The following is a 27,018-nucleotide window of genomic DNA, read 5'->3' as shown; positions in this document are numbered from 1 at the left end:
CGAGAAAACAAGTCTATGATTGTTTTCCCATTCTATTTCCTCCATCATACTCCCCAAACCCATGTCACCCATGGTTTCCAGCAGTCGAGGAGATGGGTGACAACAGGTGTGTGTGCGAGTGTGTGTGTGTGTGCGTGTGTGTGACGGAGAGAGAGGACACAGCTCTTGCACTGACAACAGGGGGCAACCTTCCTCCCGGGCCCTGCCCACTTGGGGAATTGGCCAGGTGTGTCCCTCGGCAACCTGTCGAGCCCCCTGGAGGGTGTCAACGTGTTTCTGGGATGGGTGTGGACGGCTGGGAGGAGGCGCTGACAGCTGGATCTGAAACTGTGTTCATGGTCCAGCTTGGAGGGTTGACGGGGCAGGAAGGGGGTAGACAGGGCAGGGGGAAGCTGCCTCTTAAAGGGACCCTGTCACCCCCCGCACCGTGGGCCGTGTGTAAACCTCCTCCGGGCGGGAATTGGTGGGGCTCTGCGGCCAGTGGAGGCCTTGGCCCCGGGCCCACAGGACAGAGGGCCAACCAAATGCGCCAGCAGCACAGCCGGTGGAGGGCAAGGGGGCGGGTGAGACCAGGCGACCCAGCGGAAGCCGCCGGCCGCAGAGCACTGGGGCGGGCCTGCCCGTCCTGTGCACGAACACAGAAGAGCGCAAGAGTGGGGATGACAGGCGGTGCATGGGGTGGGTGAGGGTTGCAGGGTCCCTGGGGGCCAGGCTCCTTCCGGAGCTCGCCAGCTGTTAACCTCTCGTCTGCCTCGCCTCTGCCTGCCTTCTCCCTTTCTGTCTCTCGCCTCATCCACGCTGTGGACCGAGGCCAACTCCCCCATCTGTTCCAGGTCCCTGTGGTGAACGAGCAGATGCCAGCCCCTCCCCTCTCCCTGAGCGCCGAGACGCCCCCCGACCTCTCTCCTCCTCTCGCCCCCCAGACCCGAATAACGATTTGCCACTGCGTTTTCTAGGCTGGATGCGGGGCGTCCTGGACTCTCCTCTGGTTCCTGCTTCCCTCCTTCCTCTTCCTGGACACCCCCTCCCCTTCCCTCCCGAAACAGCTCTACCCACAGAGATGGTTTTCCTCTCTAGAGATAGTCCCCCAGTGTTTCCCAAAACCTGATGTTAAAGCACACGCGTATTTGTCGTTTGCACGGGGTCTTCACTCTTTGCCCTCAAAACCAGTGCTCTCCACGTGCCCTGTGATGCCATGGGAGGACCCTGGAGGGGGTCGGTTCTTCCCGCTCACAGCACGTGACTCGAATGGGAGAGAGAAGCCTCTCGGTGCCCCCAAAGGCTCCTGGATATTCAGAAAAATACTCTGGGAAGCCAGAAAGGGTTTCAAGTGACTCTCACCTCACCCACGCCCTGGCCGACCCCTGCTCCCCACCGGGATGTCCAGAGTCTCCACAGCGGCGTTTCTGCTTTTTTTTTGGCAGAAAGGCCTGGGAACCGAGAGGTCCCTTTCCCTGCGACCTGACCTCCACACTAAGAATAACAGCCCTGGGACAGCATGTCTTGTGATCCATCTGAGAGGGGGCACGGCTAGGAAGGGTGGGGGTGGAGTGGTCAGGGAGCTGGAGGGAGTCGGGAAGAAAAGGGAGAGCACAGCCTCCTGGGACTCAGAAATAGAGAGCGAGAGTTGGCCGCCCCAGGAGGGCCAGGGAGAGGGACCGGGGTGACTCTAAGAGGCCAGCCCGATGCTTTCTTACCTCCTCACCAACCTCAGAAGTGCATCTCCTGGAAGCCCCACCTCATGGCTCAGAGGCTGGGGCATCCCTTGAAGAACCAAAGGGGCAGATGTCCTTTCTTACGGAAAGACAGATGCCCTCGGTGCTGGGCCCTCCCCACTCCACCCCTGGGGAGGACAGCTGTGTGGTTCCCGGGGCTCCTGAACATCTGTGTGTCACAGAGCATTGCTCTCTTTCCCCTGCACTCTGAGAGGCAGTGGTCCAGACCTAAGAACCCGCCCTCTCTTTGCAGAGAGCCTGCCCACCCAGGACTCCAAGAACCCTCACAGGAAGGGGACAGCCCTTGGTTGACCAGTTGTCCATGAACTTTGAAAAAGTCTTTGAAAAACATTCCTCTGCTCCCTTCCCCAAATATGGTGTAAAACAAACAAAATCCATGTGTGCAGGACAAAGGAGTGGAGTCAGCATCCTGATCGCTCCCCCTAGACACGACAGCCCCCAGAGCCCCACCCAGCCTGCAGCAAAGGCTGTGAGAACCTCACTCTTGCGGGGGCCACTTCAGCAGGATCCTGAGTCAGAATGATGGAGCTGAGCGTGGCGGTGCTTCAGAGACACCCCTGCCCCGAGAGCCGGTCTAGGGTCACCTCCCACGTCACCAAACCGTGGGACTGGCCTGGCCTCCGTCCCCTTTCAGGGAGGAAAGCCTCCGTCCAGAGGCACCGGGCCTGTCCAGGGCTGGATGCCCGTCCAGGGCTGCCACGAGGGTGACCTTGTAGATGCTGCTCTGATGCCATGGTCCCCTCACTGTCACGAGCGTCACACGGCTCACCCCTGAGCCCAGAGGGCCTGGCTGTGCCTGGACCACACCGATGGCCGCCTGCTAATTCCCAGACCACCTCGCGAGGGCCCCGCCCCGTTCCCTCCCTCCCTCCCTGCAGGCAGGCCTCCTAGGAGGCGCTGGAGGCCTGGGGGGGGTGGGTGCTGGGGAAGTAGGACGGGTGGCGAGGGGCTGGGTCTGGAGGGGGAGGACCCCGCCCCGCTCGGACTCGGCAGCGACGGTGCGGCCCGACGGCGGTGCTCTGTTCTTGTCTGTCTGACCTTCCTTTTCACTCCCGTCCTGCCGCCCCGTGTAGGGCTACTTTAGTGACCCCTGGAATGTCTTTGACTGCCTCATCGTAATTGGCAGCGTAATTGACGTCATTCTCAGTGAGACGAATGTGAGTATGATTCTGCCCAGGACGCCTCCGTGTCCCTCCCTCTTCACCTCCTCCAGTTCATTGTTTGGTTTTCCTGTTTTACCCCCGCCAGTCATGCTTTCTCTTGCACCTGCCGCCGTCCTGGGGGACGTGAGCCCCCGCACTGTCCCCACTCTGCCGGGCCGGACAAGGGGCGGCCGGGGCGTCTCCTCCTCCAGGACCCCCGCCCGGCCCCCCCGCCCCGACTAACCCGGCTTTTGTCAGGCTCGGCGAGCACCGGGTGCCAGGTGTGCACCTCCAGAACTGTGGAGTGGTAAGAGGGTCCAGTATGCCCACATAACCTCTTTCTTTTCTCATTTTTTTTCTCTTCTCTCCTTTCTTTCATGCTTTTTTTCATTTTCCTCTTCCTTTTGTGTCTCTTTGTTGTTGGTTTTTCCTCCTGTCTCCCTCCTTTGGCCCCTCTGCCCCATGCAGCACTATTTCTGTGATGCATGGAACACGTTTGACGCCTTGATTGTTGTTGGTAGCATTGTTGACATAGCCATCACCGAGGTAAACGTAAGTACCGGCGTCCCGCCCCGCGACGCCGCGCCCGCCCCGCGCTCACCCCGTTGCTCTCTCCTTGCCGCTTCCTCCCAGCTCCTTATTCCCACTAAGTTATTCTGGTTGGTTTGTTTAAATTGGTTGAAAGGATTTTCTTTCTCGTTGCTTTACTTCGAAATGTTTTTATTCTTTTTTCTTTAACGTTTGGAACGAGCTAGGCCCCCTTTCCTTCTGAGTTTTGATCGCTGCCTCCTTTCCTTCCCCCTTTGCAATTGGCCTAGCATGACACATACTGTCTAGGAGGATGCAGCCCTGGGATCCCAGAGTGAGACGGTGGAAGGGTGTTTACAACCGCTGGGCAGCTGCCAGCGCAGCCCCTTCCCGCTCCCAGCATCCGGGAAATGAGCTCTCCCGAGGACCACGGGTGACAGCTCGCACTTGGCCGGCACTGTCAGCCCATCGTATTCACGCTAAAACAGCCCCTCCACTGAGAGGCGGGGGAGAACAGCCCGCACCCCTCTTTTCTGGAGAGGGCTCCTCCGCCCCCCCCCCGCAACTTGCTGTGGGAGCACCTGGCCCCAGGTGAACCTGCCCCAGAGGACCAGCCTTGCCCCTGCCTGGTTCTCCCCTCACCACCACCACCCCGGCTCCAAGACCTCCTGCACCTGCCCCCGGGAGCTGCCCCTCCTAGACAGTCCCTCTAGCCCCTGCACACATCCCTCGCTCCCGAGCATGTTCAGTCTTCTCTCGTTATCCATAGGCAAGCCCTCTTGCGGTTGGTTTTTAACATGTGTGGTTTAGTTTTTTGTCAGGATTTTTCCTTGATTAAGAGACTTGGTAATGTTTGCACAGATGTTGGTTCACTGAACCATTGAATAGCAGCGCGGAGCAGATGCTCTAGAGCTCTGATCTAAGGTGTCAGAAGCACCCCACGACCGCCACCGTCCCCCGCCCTTGTCCTTACCTGCCCCCTCCACCCCATAGTCGGCTGCCAGTCGGTTGAACTGATGTTATTATATGTCCTGCTTCCATGATCAGAAGTCCTGTCTGCCCCCTTCGAGCGGGTGGACGTTGGGAGGAGGCTGGTCTGCTTTCCCTGTGTCCCCCCGTCAACCTGGCCCCCTCCCTGCTCGCCCCGTAGCATAGATTCGATTGCCCCTGTCTCGGGAATCCCCCAGGGTCGTCTTTGTCTTGCGGGGTGTCTGTGTGTGTGTGTGTGTGTGTGTGTGTGTGTGTGTGTGTGAGTGTGTACGTACGTGTGTACGTGTGTGTACGTACGTGTGTACACTCCCTTGACCTCTGCCATTGAATCATTGGAACACAAGGAAACCAAGCTCCCCACTCAGACCCCATGCCTCCCCTCCCTTGGCACTGCCCCCCCAAGTGGCTGGATGGACCCCAAGTTGTATCCCAGGAGCTGTCACGTCCCTACCTACAAGTATCCACTGGCCAGGGCCTGTGCTCGGACCGAGGGGCCCTCGGGGGAGACCAGGGAAGGGGAGGGTGAGCCTCCGTCTAGAGGGTGGGTCCCTGTGGGGAACCATGCCCGGGGAGTTGGGGCCGATGGCAGGGACCCACAGGAGGGTGACAGCAGGCAGCTCCCTGGGTGCAGAGGACCCACCTCAGTCCCAGGGTCCTCTGGGGTGCTCACTGTTGGCCAGGCCCACACCATCGCTCAGCCGGCCGTTTTCTTTCAAATCACTGCTATTTTTAAAGAAAAACAAAGACAAAGGAAAACAATTCTAGAGTATAAAATTTCTACCCCAGAAAGTGACTGTTGGAATTGGGGGTGGTGCAGGACCCCAGGAACGGCACGTGGAGTCACATACAGACCCTCCATTTGTACGACAGTTTCCATTTACAATCCGCCTCGGCGCCCAGCTTGTGTGCCGTGAGCCTGAGCTGGACAGACGCGAATGAGCACCCCCGTTGGCCGATGCACAGTGAGGACGGAGCGTGCCCGTGCCTTTGCTGCCCCTCGGCTGGAGCCAGGCCTCCCGGGGCAGGGGACCGGCATTCTCGTCTGTCCAGTCCACGACGCCTTTTGATGAACACGTGCATCTCAGCCTCTTCTCGCGGACTCCTGCCGGCCGGGATTGGTTCAGCCCTTACGCTCCATAGTCTGTATCTTTAAAGAACCACAGGAGGTTTTTTATTTTCTAAATGAGAAGTTGTCAGCCCAGCCCGCTTCCAGCTGGGAAGCCCCTGCAATTCCTCCCAGTATCCTTCGCCCACATGGAGATGCTCTTCACTCTCCAGATTGAGGAGTTTGTGAAAAGTCACACGAAGGGTTGTCTGGAGATAAAAACGGGGACCGCGTGTGTGATGTAGAGCAGAGGGGGTGTCCAGAGAGCCACCGCTCGGCCCCGACTGTTTCCCACCCCCTCCCACACATCCAGAAAGGACACCTGCGTCATCGTCCCAGGCAGGGGCTGGAGGAGAAGGCTGGACCAGGGTCAGATCGAGTGCTTGAGTCCCGCTTCTCCCTCCCCCCCAGCCCCCACCGATCCGAGGACCATGAGGATTTACGGGGCTGGGTTTTGAAGCTCAACTAAGAGCATCCACTTAAAAACTGGCTGTAAACTGTACGGCACTGTTGGGGCTTCCCTGGTGGCGCAGTGGTTGAGAATCCGCCTGCCGATGCAGGGGACATGGGTTCGAGCCCTGGTCCGGGAAGATCCCACGTGCCGCAGAGCAACTAAGCCCATGCGCCACAACTACTGAGCCCGCGTGCCACAACTACTGAGCCCGTGTGCCACAACTGCTGAAGCCTGTGCACCTAGAGCCCATGCTCCACAACAAGAGAAGCCACTGCAATGAGAAGCCCACGCACAGCAACAAAGAGTAGCCCCCGCTCTCCACAATTAGAGAAAGCCTGCGTGCAGCAAGAAGACCCAATGCAGCCCAAAAAATAAATAAATAAAAATTAAAAAACTGTACAGCGCTGTTAAAGGGGAGAGACCGTGGCACCCAAGCAAAGGACGGTCTTTCCAACCCCCCTGCTGACACACCAGCCAAGCACAGATGTCACAGCCCTCATTCCCGGATACACTCGAACTCTTGGTCAATGGGTCCAGCCGGATCAAAGCAAGCTCACTGACCACTGCCCACGACTCAAGCCAAGATGGGCCTGTCCCACAAGCACGGACATGGCCCTGCACCCCGACAGTAGCCAGGATTGTGGGACAAGTTATAGGGTCAACAACGCTTCTTCTCAGAGGCAGGACCCTCCACCGTATGGTTCTGCCTTCCGGCCATAGGCAGGTTATGGGTCTGGACGCTCACTGGGCCAAGAGCTCAGCTCCAGACCTGCCCGAATTTTCTAGTCTTACTGTCGTCACAAGACCTCCTTTTGCAGACAAACGTTCCGTTCCAGTGTCAGAGGGATCCCTGAGGCTCTCCACCTGTAACCCGTCATCTTTGACAATTAGCCTACAGAGACCAGCTCTCGTTGCCCTCCCCACCTGCTGTGTGCATCCCAGCCGCCCTCCAAACATTCGCCACGTTCAGAGTCATCTCTCCTCAAACAGCTCCGTCCTCCTGCCTCTGCTAGGCTCTGGCGCCCTGCCTTGGGAAGTGGATTCCCCAGCGACCCCAGGAACAATTGTCCCTTCCTGGAGCCTCCCCTTCTGGTGCCGGGCACCTGGGATCCATTACAGACCAAACAAAAGCCCGCCCTTGGGAGCCAGTGTCCTAAGGCTGGGAGATGTTCGGACACAGAAAATAAGGAAATGGTGCAGTACGTGGAGAGCCGAGAAGCGCCAGGGGAGGGGTCGGAGGAGCCAGGAGCCGTGGAGGCCGGTGCCGTTCTCCGGAAGACAAGCTGTACTGAGGAGGGGAATTTGAAGAAGGCGAAGACCTGAGGGAAGTGAGGCGATGCCCTTGCGGATCCCGGGAGAGGAGCTTTCGGGCAGGACGCGCAGGGTGCGGTGGTCAGGGAGGAGAGCAGCTTTGGGCCTTCGCCTGAGCGGGAGGTGGAGACTCGGGCACCTTTGAGAAGAGGTGTCCGTGGTCCGGGGACCCCCTGCGGGAGTCAAGGGCAAAGCCCTCCACCATTTGGAAGGTGGACGCAGCCATCCAGGTGGGAGGGGACGGAGTTGCAGCAGATGTAGTGAAAACGGTCAGATTCTCAGTGTGCTCTGCGAGCAGGACCCATGGCCTCTCCTGACAGCCTGGATGTGGGCGCCAGAGGAGGAGGGCTCCCAGGGAGCCGTGGGGTCCCGGCCAAGCCGGGGAGGATGGAGCCGGCGTCGGCAGGAGGGTGGGAGGCGAGGCCCGTTTGCACAAAGAGGATGAGGCTCGGGGGGGTGGGGGGCTGTGTACTCGACTGCCCAGCAGTGATGTCAGGTGGACAACAGATGCCCGGTCTGCGGTCAGACATGGAATCAGCAGCACAGCGACGGTATTCCAGGCCGGGACAGGTGAACAGCTGAGGGAAGAGGAGAAATGGGGGGCTGAGCTGGGGCCACCGTGCTCGGGGCCGCCTTGACCTCCGGCTCACTCTGGGAGATGCCCTTGGACCCTCCGAGGTGACCGGGGGAGACCCGGGGCTCCGCAGTCACGCTGGATCCTGCGTCCGTGGCCACAGCCCGGCCACCCCGTCCCCTCTGGACGCGCTGCCTTCTCCTCCGTCTGTGCAGTCAGCGTCATGTCCCCTAGGAAGCTCCCTGCGCCTCCTTTATCCCTTGAGTCTGAAATTCTGTTTTCCAGAAGGAAAACCTAGTGACGTAACCCTGTGATGTCAGTGGAAGCTCCTGGGGTGTCAGAAGTGGCCCCCGGCAGCCCCCAGTTACCCCTCCCCACCCCTGCACGACAGGGAGTGCTGGGACGCCCAGAGCCCTCATCACGGACACACGTGTCCCCAGTCGCGGACGAGGCGGCCACGGGACTGACAGCAGCGACCCGCCTTGGGGCTGGCTGTCCTTGAGTGCAGCGGCGGGGGCCTGAGGTGAGCCAGAGTGCCCCCCACCGGCTCTGCACTGGACACCGTCTGACAGTGACGCCCTCGCCGCCCGGCAGGCCCACGTGTGGACCACCCGAGAGCCGTGGCGTCTAAATCGTCACCTAGAAACTCTCCAGAGAGAAGGCCCCAGGGACCCTCAGGTGGGAACAGGACGCGGCCGAGGGCCTCCAGGCAGGTTCAGTGGACGGGGACTTGCGTGGACACAGACAGAGAACTAGCGCAGGGCTGCAGAGCGGCCGAGCAGGACGGCGGGGTGAAGTGACGCGGTCCTGGCTGGGGTCTCGTGAGGAGCTCGGCAGGGGTGGGGGGCAGCGTGCTGCCCTCGGGGGGGCGCCAGGCCAGGGCCACCACACGTCACATCCCTGGGAGGGGCCCAGCTTGCTCAGGGTTTGCCAAGGCCGTGCGGCTAACAGGTGGCAAGAGCGGGATTCGAGTCCGTCCCTGTGGGAGAACTGACTCCTGCACTCACGGGCCCCGCGTGCGGCGCTCCCAGCCTCGGGACCCCAGGCAGCGCGGCTCAGCCCAACTTCTCCAGGCCTGAGGACTCCAGGGATTGCTCGGACGCCTGGGCCCTGGGCCACGGGGCTTGGAGGACAAGAGCGCAGGAGGTGTGGGGCAGCCCCTTCCCTGCACTCTGGACAGAGGAGAGAGCGGGCGGAGGGGAGAAGGGGTGGGGGCGAGGGGGCAGGTGGGACGGCTGGGACGTGCCTCAGCCTGGAGCATCTGGGACACACATCGGGGCCTCGGTTAAGTCAACACTGGTGGTGTCAGGCCAAGCCAGGTGGAGCAGCTGTGACCCTTGCCACATGCCTGTGCCCCCGTCCCCCCCACCTGTTTCCCTCTGCTGGTCCCTCCCCCGCTGCTCCAGTCCCTCCCCTTCTCAGCACCACCTCCACTGCCACGCCCCCCACAGATGGAGCCGCCAAGGTGTTCACACGAGGGCAGCGCTGACTCGGCGCCGCCCGCCCCCAAAGGACACGAGGGCAGCGCTGACTCGGCACCGCCCACCCCCAAAGGAAGCTCTGCCTTTAAAGGGATGAAGGTGAGACTCGACCTAGAGGTGGTGTCTAGAGCGTGGATGTGAGTGAGGAGGGGGCCCGGCCCCCAGTCACCCTAAAGGGTAGTTTCTCCTCTGCTTGGAAAGGAAGTTGGCCCTGAGAGGTTGAGCAGAGCCCCGCTCGCCCAGCCGTGAGCCGGGCCCCCCACCAGCCGCACCCCAGCAGGGCGCGGGGAGCCATTTGCAGAGCCCGGGCTCTGCCTGCAGAGCGAGGCCCGCGTGCTGGACCGCAGGCTGCCGGGCGCAGGCTGTCCCAAAGCAGTGGCCTGGAGGAGGGTCCTGCAGGCCTGACCCGAAAGGCCCCTGGAACCCGTTTCTAATGGTTTTCTCCTGGCTGAGTTAGGCTGTCCGGTGTCGCGACAGCCGGGACCCAACGGGGCCCCTCATGCCCTCCGCCTTCTGACCGAGACCCCTCCACCTCCCGTCCTCTAATTGTCTTTCCTTTCCTCCCTCATTCTCACCTCTTCTGTCCTCATACAACCCTCTCCTTTCCCCTAAATCGGAGGACTGGACTGAAGGATGCTGTCAGATCACAGCCCTGGTTCAGCCAGATGGCCATCCATCCAGGCAGTGGGCGTCACTTGTCCCCAGCTGAGCCAGCTGCCGGGGTGTTTGCCAGAGAGCGTCTAAAGCAGAGGGACCTCGAATATTCCCTGAGCTCGTGGGGGAAGTGAGGGAGCTCATTTCAGCAGGCCCCGAAACACTGACAGGTGCCCCCCAAAGCACTCACTGTCTGACGCTGCTTCCTGAGGGGCGGCTGCTCTCGCTGGTTTGTTTCCTTGAGTCTCTCTCTCTTTTCCTTCTCCGTCCTTCAGGCTCACCGTGTCCATCCACGTGTGTGTGTGTCTCTCTCTGTATCCCTGTCTCTGTCTCTGTCTCTCCCCTCTGCCCACACATATGGGATTTTGTGAGCGCTCCTGGCAAGCTGATTGTTCATTTATTTTTCATGAGTTCCGTTGTTGGTTATCTGTTCGAATGACTGTCCCTCCCAAGGAAGATAAGACAGCCCTGGCGATTTTGTAGTCAGTCCCGCGTAGCGTGAGCTCTGGCAGGTAACAGCCCCTGAGGAGCCGTCGGGCTGCAGGTGGGCCGTGAGCAGTCCCGAGGCCCCAGCCACTCCGCATCATGACTGGCAGCGCAGGCCGGTCACCACAGCGCAGGACCCACACCGCCTGCTCTGCCCCCTCCTCCAGTCCCCTTGGGGCCAAAGACCCCTCAAGGGGTGCTCAGAAGGGCATTTTAACTGAGTGCCTATGACCACAAAGGTTCTCCTTTCTGGCTAGAATCTCCTTCCCCTTCTGGGTGGAATTTTCCTTTGGAGAAACAGATGTAAGCCCACGGTGGGGGGGGGGGCTGCCTTTCCACCCTCCGCCCTCGCATCTTTGGGGTGACCTTCACTTGCGCCCCACCCTTTTCTGTCCTTGTCTCCGCCTTCCTCACAACCCCCACCTTCCCCTTCCCAGCTCTTCTCTTCCTCAAACCCAATTCCATTCCTCCATTCGTGCCGGACCGAAAAGGAAACTGGGCATAAGAATTGCTTTTGACCATCGGTATTTCCTTCACTTGCCCTCAGATCTGTGGCACCGACCCTCCGCTGTGTCTCCTAGTTGACACGTGCTTGCTTAGACCTTGCGTCTCCCTCCCAAGAAAGCACTTCATTCAACCTTAGAGAGCTAGCAGTTTACAACAGATTTTACTTTGACCTTAAAATTCCTTCCCTGCAGCCACCCCTGGAGGCTCTAACCGTCAGCACCTCCCAACCCCTCCACGTCCGCAGGGCCACACCTCAGTTCCCGGGATGTGCGTTTCTCCCGGTTGGAAGAGGGGCTAGAAGGATAATGAGAACCCCCACCTCTGAACGTATGCCGGCTGCTCCTGGCCACGAAAGCAGCGTCAGATGTCTGTAGAAGCCCTTGACTCCCGCATCCCCAGCTCTCTCTGTGTGTACCAGCCTCACATGTATCCTCCCACCCTAGGCTAACTGGGGTCTTGCCAGCAAAGCCCAACCCCCCAGACACCCCCTACGACACCATGACATGCTCACAGCTGAACTACCGTCTTGTCTTGCAGATCAAATCGAGATGAGACTAGAGACAGTTGGAGTAGAGAAGCAGAGCTGGTGGCGGGGGATGGCAGGCGGAAGGGGGATGGCAGGCGGAAGGGGGATGGCAGGCGGAGGGGGGATGGCAGGCGGAGGGGAGATGGCAGGCGGAGGGGGGATGGCAGACGGAGGGGGGATGGCAGGCGGAGGGGGGATGGCAGGCGGAGGGGGGATGGCAGGCGGAAGGGGGATGGCAGGCGGAGGGGGGATGGCAGGCGGAGGGGAGATGGCAGGCGGAGGGGGGATGGCAGGCGGAGGGGGGATGGCAGGCGGAAGGGGGATGGCAGGCGGAGGGGGGATGGCAGGCGGAAGGGGGATGGCAGGCGGAGGGGGGATGGCAGGCGGAGGGGGGATGCCAGCTGGACCCAGATCTTCAGGTGGTTTGGGATGGAATTGATACCAGATCCACTCCCTGAGTTCTGGACAAGGGTTTTTGTTTTCTGTCTTTTCAAGCAAAGGCTTCTGTAGGCGGGCAGCCAGTAAAAGGTCCACACGTTCCCGTGCTGTTGCTTTTGACTTGGTTCAGAGAGATGTGGAATTTCAGTGACCGATACATAACCGTTGTCGCAGCAGCAGCCACTGGGATTGGGCCCTTGTCCGAGGGCCTGCTGGACTCAGCCTTCCCTGCAGGGAGGCAGGTCATCTGCCCCTTTCCAAGCCAGCCTGGCCAGGAGACGCAGCCACGGCACACAGCTGCTCTTAAGTGCCCTCGAACCGCCGATCACGGAGAACATCCTGGAAGATAGTCAGGATATCGAAATCTACCGCCTGGCCCTACCTCCCCGCTAACCCTCGCCTCCCAGCTATGCAAGAAGGGGGGCCGGGAAAGAGAAGAAGAAAGGAGAGGAAGCCATCCCTTTTTTATGTGGTCAAGAGCGATTTCCAACAACCTCTCCGTTCTCCAGAGAGACAATGGGATGTAAACGGGGAAACGCCCCACCGATTCTGGCGTCCGTCCGTCCTGGAGAACCCTCTTTGCAGGCTCTGGTGCCTGTCAGTCCCCTCGGCTCCCATGGGTGGTCTAGAGAGAGCACCCCAGTGAAAAGGAACAGTGAGGACATTCCGGAAACAAAGGCTTCATCCACTGAGGTGGTGTTTCTCGTCTGGTCCTGAACTTGGGTCGGAAAGGCAGTTTTCCAGAGCCACCCCAGGTCTTTGCCGGTTGAACCATACAAGGTGACCAACATACATGTGCCCAGGTGAGGGCAGGGTCTGTCCCCGCTGCTGGCCCGGGGCCTCTCTGACAGTGTCCCACCTCTGCCCCACATGGGGAGGAATAATCTCATTTCATTCCTACCAACTGCAAGAGCAAATTCAGTTAATTGCCCTGATACCCTAACCCCTTGAAAATGACCAGATCATTAGAAAACAAAGATCAGAATGGGCGGCTGAGAAACGGGCTGCGTGCTCCCCGCTCGTGGACACGAGCTGGCGGCAGGCAGGGTGCAGGGCAGGGGGTCACTGGGAGCGAGTCTGGGGAAGCATCCGAGGGGGGCAGCTCAAGCCCTCGGGGCTCCCCATTAATCCTGCACTTGGCTCAGAAGGTAGAAGTGACGCTCGGGGGTCCCTCAGGACGTTCTGGGGGATCACAGTGATCGGCAGACACACTCGCCCGTCTCCTGGCCGCCCGGGCATCTGGGGGTGACCTTGGGCAGCAGTGCGTCAGCCAGTGGTTCTCTGTGGGCAGGGCTGTGAGACAGGCCCCTTCCTGCACTCTCCTGCAGGAATCACTCCGGGTTGCCTTCCGGCTTTGTTACGATGCATAGTTACTTTCCAGCCCGTGGACCTTGTAAGCACAGCTCCTCACATGAGGACAGGCGCACACGAGCGGCTGACAGGTGACCCTGCCCCGCAAGTCAGAAGCAGCCTCTGAAGAGGAAGACTCAAGGCCCAAGAGAAAAACGAGCCCGTGAGTCACCACGTTCTCCCCAAGGGAGGCTCGTTGGACGCTGGGTTCCCGGAGGCCCGTCCTTCCTCTCTCCGCGGCCCTTCTTGTCTCCTGTCGTAGGGATGGATCCTGAGGGTTACTGGGGACTTCCCTGGCGGCCCAGTGGTTAGGACTCGGTGCTTTCACTGCCGAGGGCCCGGGTTCGATCCCTGGTCCGGGAACTAAGATCCCACAAGGTGCACGGCACAGCCAAAAACGAAAGCGTTGCTGAATTCATACGTAGTGTTAACATCATGTGATGCCCCGGGCGATTAGAGCAGACCCAAAGGCAAACCTTGGAGTAAAATGTGACTTACAGGAATGAGTCTGAAACGGGAGCATAAAAGGCTAAAAACAAGGAAACGACAGGTAAGACATTTAAAAGCCCAAATGAAGGCTTCTGAGGGTTTAAGCGGTAAAACTGGCAGTTTTAATTTTTTCACGGTTGGGGGTGAATTCGGTCGGGCCAGGTGACCCAGGCAGGTCCTCCAAAGCACCCCCACTCTGGCCCCATTCGGGAAGGGGTTGACCCAGAAGACCTTCAGCCGTCTGCCCAGGGCTCTTGGAAGTACTGGGCAGCTTTGGTGGTTTGCAGGGGGCACCCAAGGCTCGAGCCTGCTGGGCGCTCGGCCCAGAGCCCAGCACTGCCTGTGGACTCGCCTCTGTGCGGCCCTCACACCCCTCCCCCACTGAAGCCCGGGAGGCATGGGGCTCCCCACAGGTTAACACCGGGGCGCAAGCCCCTGACCAGCCTGGAACTTCCTCCATGCGTGCGTGTGCGTGCGTGTGCGTGCGTGTGCGTGTCTGTCTCCGTGTTCTCTCAGCCTGCTGGCCAGATCCTAGACACCCCACCCCATCCAGGCACGTGGGTGGACCTGGCAGCTGCAGCCCATCGTGAAGCAGAGACAGATCTAGACTGTTCATAAACAACCAGAGAGGCGTCCTGTCCCTTCTCCTCCTTCCCCTCGCCCCGTGTCTCCCCCAGTCCCCGAAAAGGACACGTCCCAACTTGCAATGGGAACGAAAGGAATTTGCTGAGAAATCTGTTACCAGAGACGTACTTTTCAGCCTGCGAGCAAACGTCTGCTCGTGCACATTTCCGTCCTTGAAAAACCCCGTTACATGTTCTCCTTGTTTATACCTTGAAAACAGAAACACAGGAGCAACTCTCTGAAAGTGGAGGGTGAGAGTGAAGTCATGACCTTCTAGAAGCAGTTGGCAGCCCAGGCGGCGGGGACCAGTCCTGGCTGTGCTCTGTGTGCGGGGCTGCAGGGCAGGGCACCTTCCCGGATGCAGCCCAGGGCTGCTGTGGGATGCGCCCCTGAGGCCAGTCCCCTCGGCCCCTGCCCCCAATGGGCCCAGAGTCAGACCCCTGAGAACAGCTCCTCGGGGTGTTAACAATAATGTCCTAAATTGTGTGCAGGGCTTTCAAATTTAATAAACAGATCCACGCTCGTTTATCTCAGGCCGGTGTCCAGGGTCCACACCCGGAGATCAGGAGCCAGCAGGCCCTTCTCCCTGAGCCTCAGCTTGAGGGGGTAACTGAACCTCAGTCTTCCCCTGGACCTGGGGGCCACTGCCCCTGGGCCCCTTTGCTCAAATACACATGGGCAAAGTGCAGCCTTGGGCACAGGCAAGGCCTCTCGCCTTCAGCGGGCAGTGCTGGGTAAGCGTGTGCAGGGTCAGCCCCTGGAGGCTACCTTAGGACACACGGCTGATTCAGAACAAACAAAACCTCCATCCTCAAACTCCGGAGCACCTCCGTGATAACAGGTGTGAATTAGTAGTTAATCTGTAGCCGGAGATGGTTCCGGGCAGGAGAACACCCAGAGTCCTCGCTGGGTGGGAGTCCTCTCTGGCGGCGCCCGGACCCAGCCAGGCCTGTGCCGGGTACCCTCCCCTTGGCGCTGTCGCCCTCTCCTGCCACTGCGTTGCTCCTGTGTTACCAAGACCTAGAACGCCGGCGTCTTTTTCGGAGACTCATTACAGCTCATCTCTGTCTGCCTTTCTTTAAAGCCAGCTGAACATACCCAATGCTCTCCCTTTATGGTAAGACCGAGCCTCCAGTCCACGCTGTCAGCTTCTGTGACCCCCTCTAACGCACCCAACTCCCCACCCGACCCCCCGCATCTCGGAAGCCAGCCCCCCGATGCATGCTGCCCGTGTCTGCCGTGCGCCTTGCCTGCCTGGTCTGTAGCTGCCGAGTGCCGCGTGCGACATCTCCATCCTAGAGCTTTCCTGTGGGTGGCGGTTCACCATGACCTTGACTGTCTAATGAGCCACGGGGAGAGAATCGGACCCGAGGGCCATTTCCTGTTAAACGTCCTGAGGACTCCGCTGGCTGACGGCCCCACCCTGAATCTGTCGTGGGGTTTGCGCGGGGCGCCCACGAGCGCCACGGCGAGGCCTCTGGGAAAGAGGAAGGAGAGGTGACATAGCCAGAGACGGGGAGGTCCTCCTAGTCACCAGGCCGTCCTCCAGCTCTGAGTCAAGGCCCCAGTAAGCGGTGAAGCTGGGTTCATTACCCAGAGAGTGGTTGGATTTCCTATCACCCCAACAGTGTTACCTGTGAGGGGCATGAAAACTAGGCCACGCCCGCTTCACTGCAGCAGACCGTCTGGTGGGAGCCGCTTCTGCTCTAGGAATCTTTGGCTAAAGTGATAGAGAGGCCGACCGGTGTGACCTTGAAGTCTCCTTGGAACAGCTGTCTCCAAGAGGCTGCTGTCACAGACTTCAAACGTGGGCCAAGCGTGGGTTTTTAGGAGGGCCGGTGAGTGGGTTGATTCCCCGAACCCCAGAGGTCAGCAGACAGAGGCAAGATCGGTGGGGATGTTTCCTGATGAAGCCCACAACCATAGCCGGAAGGGCTGAGCCTGGACGTGCTGCCCGTGTGTCACCGGTCAGTGGAGCGTAAGGCACCTGCGGCGTCTGGAGGGCTCTGAACCCAGGACGAGCTCAGACTGGAGGCTTGCGTCTTGCTTTTTAACGAGTCAGATGCAGATGCCTCTGCGGCGCCAACCTCCCAGACTCTTGGTGCCCGGCTGAGTTCCGTGTAAGCTGGCGCTCTCTTCTGGCTCCCTTCCGGAGCACAATGGGGCTGACGGCCGAGTTCCAAGGCCCCGAGCCTCCTCTGCCCTTCCTCTGGGGAAGCACCACCTCCTTTGAAGGAGAGAAAGTAGAATTTCACGTAGGTACACGGGTGACAGAAATGCAGAGATGAAGGGCATCAAAGACTTCAAAATGCAGACCGGTAGGGCCCGGGGGCCAGACGGCCTGCTGCCGGGGCCCCCCCAGCCCCTGCGGCCCCCAGCCACCAGCCCGCCCCAGGGGAGCAGCTCTGGCTCAGAAGAAGGATAGACGCAGCCCGCCCCGGGAGGAGCAGGGTGTGCCGGCGCGTGTAAAACCCGGCCCCCTCAGGGGGCTCCTGCTCTGATCGGGGTGAGGGGCGCGGCCCCTGGAGCCCCGGTCACAGGGTCAGAACCAGGAGCCGCGAGGGCTCGGGCGCTGGTGGGATTTTCGTGGGCGTGGCCAGGCCAGATCTGACCTGGAGACGGTCAGAAATGAAGCCAGAGGAGCGGGAGTTGAGAATCGGGGCCCACGTGGGGCCCAGCAACTACCCGGCCGGAGGCGCCTCCGAGCAGGGGGCCTGAAGCAGGAGCCGTAACAGGAAGCCCGAAGGTCCGTTCTCTCCCGGTGCCCACGGGGCTGGGGGCTGCACTGGCTCTGGGGAACCGGCCAGCTCCCGGGCACCACCCAGCTCTCTGGCCGGTGTGGGCAGGAGGGGCGTCGGGGGTCATTTTGTGCTGACTGTTCCCAGATCTGGAGGAGAGGGTGACGGGGCTGCGTGTCCGGCCCCCGACCCCCGGCCAGGCATGCGCCGGCCCCAGGCTCCCCCAGGCCCAGCAGCCCCGGGCCCGCTCCAGGACACCCCTGGGGAGCCCACCCGCCCCGAGCAGGACCCCTCGGTCCTCTCATGGCAGGGAGACCCGTCCAGGGCTCACGCTCCACTGCCTGGGCCTCCACCCCTCCCAGGCCTGCGCAGCCGGCGGGCCCAGGGCAGAAGGGAGCGGAGGGGCAGCAGGGGCTGCGGCCCGGGCCCATCCACAGCCGTGGGGGGAGGTGGCAGACCGAGTGCTGAGGCTGGGCAGTCCCCGCCCCCCAGGACCTCCAGAGCGCCGGTGCCGCTCGGGACACCGGACCCTCAGCTGAGCCAAGCAGGAGGGCAGCAGGGGCAGCAGGGCGGCTCTCGGCCTAGATTTCAGAGCAGATGGAATTTCTAGGGAATCACCTGCCGCCCCCGCCCCGGGGTGGGGCTTAAGACCAGGGATGCTGGGGCAGAGGCTCGGGGCCTGGGCACGGCCGGGCGCCGCAGAGGCCTGGGGCTGGGCCTACCCGTGGGCGCCAGGAGAGTCGAGTGCAGCCGGCCCCCGCCGCCCGCCTGCGTGTTAACTGCTGTGTTAACGGCCCCAGAACGCGGAGGAGAACTCCCGCATCTCCATCACCTTCTTCCGCCTCTTCCGGGTCATGCGTCTGGTCAAGCTGCTGAGCCGTGGGGAGGGCATCCGGACGCTGCTGTGGACGTTCATCAAGTCCTTCCAGGTACCCCCCGGCCCCCTCCCAGGCCCCACCTGGGACAATGCTCCCAGCTGAGGGGAGGCTGCGAGCGTGCTGTTTGCTTCTCTCTTTTGTGGATTTGCCCGAGAATTGACTGCACAGAGGGGTTTTGGGGGTGGAAGAGGTTTGAAAGCTATGGGCAGAGGTGGCCTGATGACCCCTCCCAATTCGGGTGTTGTCAGCCCGGGGCTGGCACCCTCGTCCTGGCCGTGGTTCAGCAGGGTCTGCTGCCCGCAGCTGCTTAGGGACTTAGCCGGACTCCCCGGGACCCTGGTGTGCCCCGTGTGGACCCAGGGCTGCCCACCGCGGGGCCAGTTCTCTGCCCCGAGCACTCGTTTCCTTCTGTGAAAGCAGAATGACGGTGGCCCCGGCCTCAGCCCTGGGTGACTGTACCGGGCCCACGTGCTCACCCACCCCCGACATTTCCTGGGCGCCACTGAAGGTGGAGCCCGGGCGCCCACCAGGCCGGACGGCCCATGGTCCCGCGGTGCCACCTGGTGGTGTGCGGGCTCCATCCACCCCGTGAGCCGCGAGGCCCCCTCCCGGGGAGGAGGTGGCGAGCACACCGAGAGAGTAAAGCGCAGAGGCCGGCCGGCCCCCTGCCCAAGCATCTTGCGAGCCTTAAATCAGCCGGGCCCCAAACCCCCCGAGGTCGTTGCTTTTCTTCCCATTTTTTAGATGAGGACCCTGAGGCTCAGGGAGGTTAAGCCCCGCCCAGTTCCCACAGCTACAGTGGCGCAAACGGGCTTGAGCCCAGGGTCACGCTTTTGTCTAGTGCCCCTTCTCCTGCCTTTCCTACACCTGGCGAAACAGCTTACGGCTGTGGGGGGGGGGGGGGCTGCTGGGTGTCCCCCACGGCCCTCCGGCTGCACGAGGCCAGGTGGGTGGCGGGAGGGTGTTTTGCTCTTTCTAGATTGTTTGTACTGAGGGAGCGTCATGCCAAGCCCCGAGCTCAGAGCCCACCTTTCTGGGCGGACCTCCCCAGGTCTCAGGTGCTTGACACCCAGGTGAGGGGAGGGGTCGGCACCAGGCTCAGGCTCCTCCCATTTAGTGCCCAGAACGTCTGCGGGGCTCCTGGAAGTGCCCCCCAAGCCAGGCAGCAGCTGGCGACTGAAGAGACGCCGCCCGGGGAGGGGCCCAGCCGCCGGCGCCCCGCCGACCTCACGGCGTCTGTGCCCCCGCCAGGCCCTGCCCTACGTCGCCCTCCTGATCGTGATGCTGTTCTTTATCTACGCCGTCATCGGGATGCAGGTACGCCCGGCCCCCAGCCCGCATCCCCTGACACCCGCCCCTCCTTCTGAGGCTGGAAGGGTCACCGGAATTGGACCTCTCCCCCCACCCCCGCGGGGTCCTGGGGGTGCACAGCTCTCAGACCCTCTCTCCCCGTTGCCCCTGCCCCAGGTTCCACCCTCTCTAGGGAAAAACTCCCCCAAGTTATGCGAAGGGCCTATTTGTTAATTATTCCTCAATAAAGTATTTTTTAAAGAGGAAAGAAAAATCGTCTCAAGAATCTGCAGCCAAAAGAAAAGGAAAAAGAAAGAGGAAGGCCAGCGAGCCTTGTCCCCGCACAGGCACAGGGTCGGGGTCTCGGCCTCCACCCCCTCTCAGCCCCCCTCCCGCTGGGCCCAGGGCCCGTCCCGAGGGCCGAGGGCACTTTTCTTGGATGCTTGTCCAGAGTGGGGTCCTGGGATCAGGGGCTGGACAGGGCAGCAGGTACCTGCCCCCGCGAGGCCTTCCAGGTCACAGAGGGAACTCTGTTCAGCTTATGGGCCAGCCCATCCAGGGTGAACTGTGACCCCTGAAGAGACCGTTGAACGATGGGTGGGAACCAGGACCCCTCTGTCCACAGCTCACGGACCCCGTCCTCTCCCCCTGCCAGGTGTTCGGGAAAATCGCCCTGAATGACACGACAGAGATCAACAGGAACAACAACTTCCAGACCTTCCCCCAGGCCGTGCTGCTGCTCTTCAGGTGAGCGTGCACACAGGTACAGACAGGTGCACACGGGACGCCTGCCCGGCGCGGCCCTGGCCTGGGCGCACCACGAGAGCTGGGGCTGGGGGACCGGGAAGCCTTCCTGTCACTGTCGTTCATAACCACTGGACACGGCCCCTGCCGCTGACCCTGGAAGCCAGTAGGGGGTCAGAATCGAACTCCAAGAGCACCCTGGTTGGAAGCTGAGCCAGGCCTGCAGCACACTCGCTACGTGACCTTGAGTGACCTTGAGGGAGACAGCAGATGCCTCCGAGCTCAGTTTCCTCCTCAGACAAGCCCAGCTGCCGGAGTGGGTGCCACTGTCCGTCTCAGTGGTTCCGTCCACAGCACTTAGTTCCCCCCTTGGCTGGGCGGCGCCGGCCTTCACCCTCTGGGGAGGCCGCGGCCACAGGTACAGCTGGGGACGGGGTGTGTCCCGCCCGACCCCGAGGGAAGGAGTCCGTGCGGCAGCCCCGTGTCCTTCCTCCTCTGGATCCCAGTGACCCCCTGGGCTGCCCCTCCCCTGGCTCTTCTCACCATCCAGCTCGTCACAGCCTGGGCTCCGGCACCCCCACCTGGTCCAGGGCTGGTGGTGATGAGAACTGTTTACTCAGTCCCTGGACCAGATGATGCCTAGGTTCCATTCCAGCCCCTGTACTCTCCGTGCTAAGGTGCTGGGACAGGCACTGAGCCCTTACCGGCCCCTGGGGTTCTTTCCGAAGATCCAGGGACCCTCCCCATCAGATAACCCCACCTTCACTATGCCCTGTGGAATCCTTTCCCCACACCCAAGCCCACAAACCGTTATTGCTCAAAATGCGTTCAGTCAGAATGGCAGTCCCCTTAAGTATCAGTCCGACACCACCCTCCCTCCGGAGGTAGCCGTGAGAACAGGGGGCCATCGCAAACCACAGCCTCACAGCAACGTTTACGCCTGAGCCGCATTTAAATATGGGATTTGGACACACGTGAGCCAGGGCACATGGGTCTCCCCTCTCCTTTCCTAAAGTCCTTGACGACAGGAGATAGTTTGTGAAAGAATAAGGAAGGATAAAGCCAAGAAAGAGTGCCATTTTGAGCCAGCAGTGCTGAGGAAGTCTTCAGCGGAGGCAAGCAGATGGGATTCAATGGACAAAGGACCAGGTTCGGAGGAAAACACATCCCAAAGCAGGTGAGCCTTGAAGGAGCAAGAGTGGCCAGGGCCTCCCCAAGCTCAGGGTCCACAGGGGCCAGGCACCAGGACAGCTGGTGGCCCGCGTTTGGAGAGCGTTTGCTGATGCCCACAAGCTGAAAACAGAGCCCTGCCACCACAGCCTGGGCTTTGGGGTCTAAGAAGTAGAGCAGGGCCCCAAGGGAACCCACCCTTGAAGAGAAGCTACCTGTCCACTCCACCTGGCAGCACGTCTTGTCTTGTCTTCCATGGTCCCCAGAGATGCTCCTGCAACGAGAACTTGATCCACAGAGTTGTGTACTGGACTCTCGATCACAAAGAGCAGTAACAGTCACCCCAAAGTACTGGGGGAAAACCAGTGTCAAAAAAGAAGTCACCACGCTCACCTAACAGATGAACGAACACATCAGGAGGAAAAGAATAGGGAGATGGAAAATAAGCATCATTTGTGTCTTTAGAGAGATTATAGAACCTGGCACATCTGTCAAATTAGAAAGGAGTGGGGGGAGGAGGAGAAGTCATTATTAATCAGAACCAATTATTAATCAGAACCAATTAACGAGAATTCTCGTTAATGAATTAACGAGAATTCATTAAATTTAATTAAAGAGAGAACTCAGAAAATGTACAATTGTTAAAATATTTATTTATTTTTGGCTGCACTGGGTCTTCGCTGCTGCATGCGGGCTTTCTCCAGCTTCGACGAGTGGGGGCGACTCTTCATTGTGGTGCACGGGCATAAAAAATTAGGAATTAACCAGAAAACCAGTAGTCCCTCCAAAATCTGTTCACTTAAATGTTTCGAGCCACTCTTCTAAATAACTCACAGCTGAGGCTACAGACTACTCAGAAATGAGAATGTGAACACACTATATCTTCCTTTTTTTTTTTTTTTAATGAGACCCCCTCGCCTGGGCCTGAGATTGTTTGGTTTATTTATTTAAGTTTTGTTTTTTGTTTTTTGTTTTTTTTAATTTTTGGCTGCCTTGAGTCTTAGTTGCGGCACGCGGGGTCTTTCGTTGTGGCACACAGGCTTCTCTCTAGTTGTGGCGTGCAGGTTTCTCTTCTCTAGTTGTGGCGTGCAGGCTCCAGGGCGCGTGGGCTCTGTAGTTTGTGGCACGCGGGCTCTAGTTGAGGCGCGCAAGCTCAGTAGTTGTGGCGCACGGGTTTAGTTGCCCTGCGGCATGTGGGATCTTAGTTCCCTGACCAGGGATCGAACCCATGTGCCCTGCATTGCAAGGCGGATTCTTTACCGCTGGACCACCAGGGAAGTCCCACGCTCTATCTTAAATTTATGAGATGCACCAGTAAGCCAAAGGACAATTCAGAGCCAAAATTAACTTTTTTTTTTAATTTACAGCAAGTAAACGAATAAATGGAAAAAGAATAGGAAAATAACCCCAAAGTGTGAAGGAATGCATTTATTAAAATAAAAGCAGAAATTAATAAAATATAAAACAAAAACATTCATCAATAAACCCTAAAACTGATTCTTTGAAAAGACCAATAAATAGACAAACTTTCATCAAATTCAATTTTTTTAAAAAGACGCAACAGCAGGAATAAGAAAAGCAACATAATTATAGATGTGGAGTGATTTTTAGAATGATGAGAATATTATGAACAAATGAATGCCGATATATTTGAGTATCTAGATGAACTAGATGCTTTTATATAGGAAAAGAGAAATCACAAAAATTGTCTTGAGAAGAATATTTTTTTAATTAACCACAACAGAAATTGAAAAGGTGGTCAAAATTTTAGTCCTCTAAAAGGCTAGATCCAATATATTTATGTTTGCTATTTGCCAAAATATCAAAGAATAAATCATTCCTATGTTACATAAACTTTCCAGGAGTAAAAATGGGTAGGAAACCTCTTTCTGTAAGACTAACATACGGCTGATACCAATAAGAAAGGGAAGAAAGTAAGAACTAGAGATATAAAAATATGTAGACATAACTATCTTTGGTTAGGCTAATCCAACTAAAACCCAAGCAAAGCAACTCAAAAGCCTTTATAACAATTAAAAGGACCAGGAAGGTGACAATTAACAAAGGAAAACAATCACTTTCATGTACTGATAATGTACTAGTGTGGGCAGCCTACTGTAACACCATAAATGGAGTGGCTCAAACAGCAGGCATTTCTTTCTCACATTTCTGGAGGCTGGAAGTCCAAAATCAAGGTTTCATGATTCTGTTCCTGGTGGGAGCCTCTTCCTGGCCTGCAGATGGCGGCCTTATCACCGTGTTCCCGCTTGGTGGGGAGAGAGGAGAGCGCCAGTCTCCCTTCCTGTTCTTATAAAGATGCTAATCTCATATGAGGCCCCAGCCCCATGACCTGATCTAAACTTAAGTGCCTGCCAATGCATTGAGGTTTGGGGCCACAACATACAAATTCTGAGGGGACTCATACATTCAGTCCGTAACAGGTAATAGCTGATCCGTAAATATAATAAATGAGCTCATAAGCTATCACTTTTTCAACATGATACTGCAAGTTTTATCCAATGCAATAAGACGAGAAAAATAAACCAAAGGGTAAGAATTGGAGAAGAAGAAAAAATTAAATGCCAAAAAAATTGATTGCCAAACTCAACAACAAGAAAATAAACAATCCAATTTAAAAATGGGCAAAGGACTTGACATTCCTCAAAAAAAGATAAGTGAATGGCCAATGAACATAGGAAAAAATGTTCAAAATCACTAATCGTCAGGGAAATACAAACCAAAACCACAATGGGATAGCACCCCACACCCATCAGGAGGGCTGCTATCAGAAAAACAAGCGCTGATGAGAATGAGGAGAAATTGGAAGCTTTGTGCATTACGTGTAAGAACGTAAAATGGTAACAGCCACTGTTGAAAACTGTACGACGGTTCCTCAAAATATTAAAAATAGATTAAAAATACCATATGATCCAGCAATTCCAGTTGTGTGTGTATATACCTAAAAGAATTGAAAGCAGGGTCTCAAAGAAATATTTGTACACTTCTGTTCATGGCAGCATTATTCACAATAGCTAGCGCATGGAATCAACTGTAGGTCCATCAAAAGAATGGAAAAGGAAAATGTGGTTATACCACAGTGGAACATTATTCAGCCTTAAAAAGGAAGGAAATTCCGACACCTGCTTCAACATGGATGAAACTTGAGGCCATTATGCTCAGTGAAAGAAGTCATAAAAGGACAAGTTTTCTGTATGATTCCACTCACATGAGGTACTTAGTCAAAATCATAGACACAAAGTATAATGGTGGGTGCCAGGCGTAGGGGGGAGGGGAGGAGAGTTACTGTCTAAGAGGCATAGATTTTCAGTTTTACGAGATGAAAAGAGTTCTGGAGATGGATGGTGGTGACGGTAGGACAGCACCGTGGGTGTGTTTATTGCCACCGAACTGTACCCTAAAAATGGTTGAGACGGTCAATTTTATGTTGTGTGTATTTTATCACAATTTTAAAAAGAAAATATGTAAATAAAACATCTTTTAAAAAGCCGATTGCTATGTGACTATACAAGAGAAACCACAGAATAATAAGAGAGTTCAGCAGATCTTCTATATATAAAGTCAATAGTATTCTCTCCACATCTGTTGCAAACAGAAAATATAACTTTTTAAAGGTACCATTTATAACAGCAACATTTTATTTGTTTATTTTAAGTAAACTACCTAGAAAAAAACCTAACGAAAGATATATATAGGGAAATTATAAGCTTTTATTAAAAGACATTTTAGAAGTCTTAAATAAATGGAGAGTTGGATCGGGTTCACGGTTAGGAGACTTAATAGCAAAAAGATGTCAAATTCCTCTAGTTAATCTATATGTTGATGCAATTCCAGTAAGAGTCTCAGTGGGATTATTCATAGAACTCAACAAGCTGATTCTAATGCGTCTGTGGAATCGAAAAGGAAAAGGAAAGGGAAAAGCCAGGACAGCTTTGCAGGACAGCAGGCTGGAAGCACTGACTCTCTGTGCGAGATCAAGACTTGCTGCAAACCTGGAGTGATGAAGCCAGCGTGGTACATTGAAGTCGAGACAGATGAATAAACCTATAGAACAGAACGAAGAGGCTGGCACAAGACTCATACACGTACGGAAATGTGATTTGTGTCAAGAGCTATTTCACATATGTAGGTAGAGGTGAACTCTTCAATAAATTGGATTAAGAAAGTTGGTTATCTAGACAGAAAAATATAACAGCGTATTTCTACCTCGTATGGGGCCCCATATAAATTCCATATTAATGGGTTATTATGATTATGAAAAACAAAACTTGGGCCTTTTAGAACATATTGGAGAATATTTTTATGGCCTAGAATAGGGAAGGATTTTTTAGACAAGTTGTGAAAAGCACAGAACAGAAGAAAATTTATGATTTGACCACATTAAAATGTAAAACTTGGACTCATCACAATACACCATCAATAAAGCTGGAGACGAGCCACAGACTGGAGACGCTGCTTGCAGTGTGTGTAACTGACAGAGGATTAATAGAAAGAAAGCTTGAAGGCCCCACAAATGAGGAAGAAGACAAATAGCCCACGAGACAGACGGGCAAAAACACGAACCTGAGATTCAGCAGATGAAATAGAAGTTCTCAGCCCATTCATCATTTTAAAACCAAATTAAAACAACAGCGAGTTAGCACTTTACACCCATCATATGAGCAACCTTATTTATTGATTGATTGATTGATTTTTGGCTGCGTTGGGTCTTTGTTGCTGCGCACGGGCTCTCTCTAGTTGCGGCAAGCGGGGGCCACTCTTCGTTGCGGTGCACGGGCTCCTCATTGCAGTGCCTTCTCTTGTTGCAGAGCACGGGCTCTAGGCGCGCGGGCTTCAATCATTGTGGCACACGGACTCAGTAGTTGTGGCTCGTGGGCTCTAGAGCGCAGGCTCAGTAGTTGTGGCGCATGGGCTTAGTTGCTCCACGGCATGTGGGATATTCCCGGATCAGGGCTCTAACCCATGTCCCCTGCATTGATAGGCGGATTCTTAACCACTGCGCCACCAGGGAAGTCCGAGCAACGTTTTTTAAAATTCACTAATACCAAGAGTTGACTAGTCTAAATTCAGAATAGAAAAGTGGGGGGGGGGGGGGGCATGGGATGGGGAGGGACTGGTAAAGGGCACAAACTGTCAGCCGTAAGGGGGACGAGGTCTGAGGTCTAACCCATAACATGGTGACCATAGTTGATGACACTGATCTATCACTGAAACTTGCTAAGACAGTAGAATTTAAATGTTCTCGCCAAAGAAAAGAAAAGAAAAAATTTTTAAAATCTGTGAGGGGATGGATGTGTTAATTAGGTGGGAAGAATCCTTTCACAGTGTGCACATCAGTCAAATCGTCATGATCTACGCTCTAGCTTGCAGTGTTATTTGTCGATTCTGCCTCAATAAAGCTGAGGAAGGAGCTGCCAAGTCTGTAGGGCAGTGACGCCAGGAGCGCCAGTTGGGGAACAAGCAGCGCTCAGTACGGTGAGGACGCACCTGCCGTCCACCGGCAACTCCACCCCGAAGCAGGCGTCCGACGGCCCAGTGTGGTGACTGCAGGCTCCTTCGTGACGGCAAGACAGCGAAGAAAGGAAAAGCCTTAACAGGGCGGTGGGGCTTTTTAATGGTATACTCATAGAGGATCTGCCGCAAAGGATGAATGAACCAGAGCTCAAATGCATCCAAATGGCTAAATCTCAAAACTTCACATGGATTGCAAAAGGAGGGACTTTGCAGAAAAGGTACAGCTTGTTATCGTTCACAGAAAATGTTCGGACATTCGGAACGATGCTGT

General features: G+C 56.9%; 1 protein-coding gene across 2 annotated transcripts in view; it reads left to right on the top strand.

The window, feature by feature from the left end:
• CACNA1C (calcium voltage-gated channel subunit alpha1 C) overlaps window positions 1-27,018 on the top strand; it is a gene marked incomplete at both ends in the record, with an annotated part of 456,740 nt that overhangs the window by 410,358 nt on the left and 19,364 nt on the right. For both annotated transcript variants that reach the window (XM_082850933.1, XM_082850932.1), the window contains 5 exons: window positions 3,347-3,430; window positions 15,480-15,512; window positions 17,934-18,062; window positions 19,263-19,328; window positions 19,957-20,048. In XM_082850933.1, coding sequence (XP_082707059.1) covers window positions 3,347-3,430; window positions 15,480-15,512; window positions 17,934-18,062; window positions 19,263-19,328; window positions 19,957-20,048 — 404 coding nt within the window. The remainder of the gene's footprint in view (window positions 1-3,346; window positions 3,431-15,479; window positions 15,513-17,933; window positions 18,063-19,262; window positions 19,329-19,956; window positions 20,049-27,018) is intronic.

This window comes from Leucopleurus acutus (assembly GCF_964270905.1).
Source record: "Leucopleurus acutus genome assembly, chromosome: 11".
Taxonomy (NCBI): domain Eukaryota; kingdom Metazoa; phylum Chordata; class Mammalia; order Artiodactyla; family Delphinidae; genus Leucopleurus; species Leucopleurus acutus.
The sequence above is the reverse complement of the archived record's forward strand: the minus strand, read 5'-3'. Positions and strand labels throughout refer to the sequence as shown.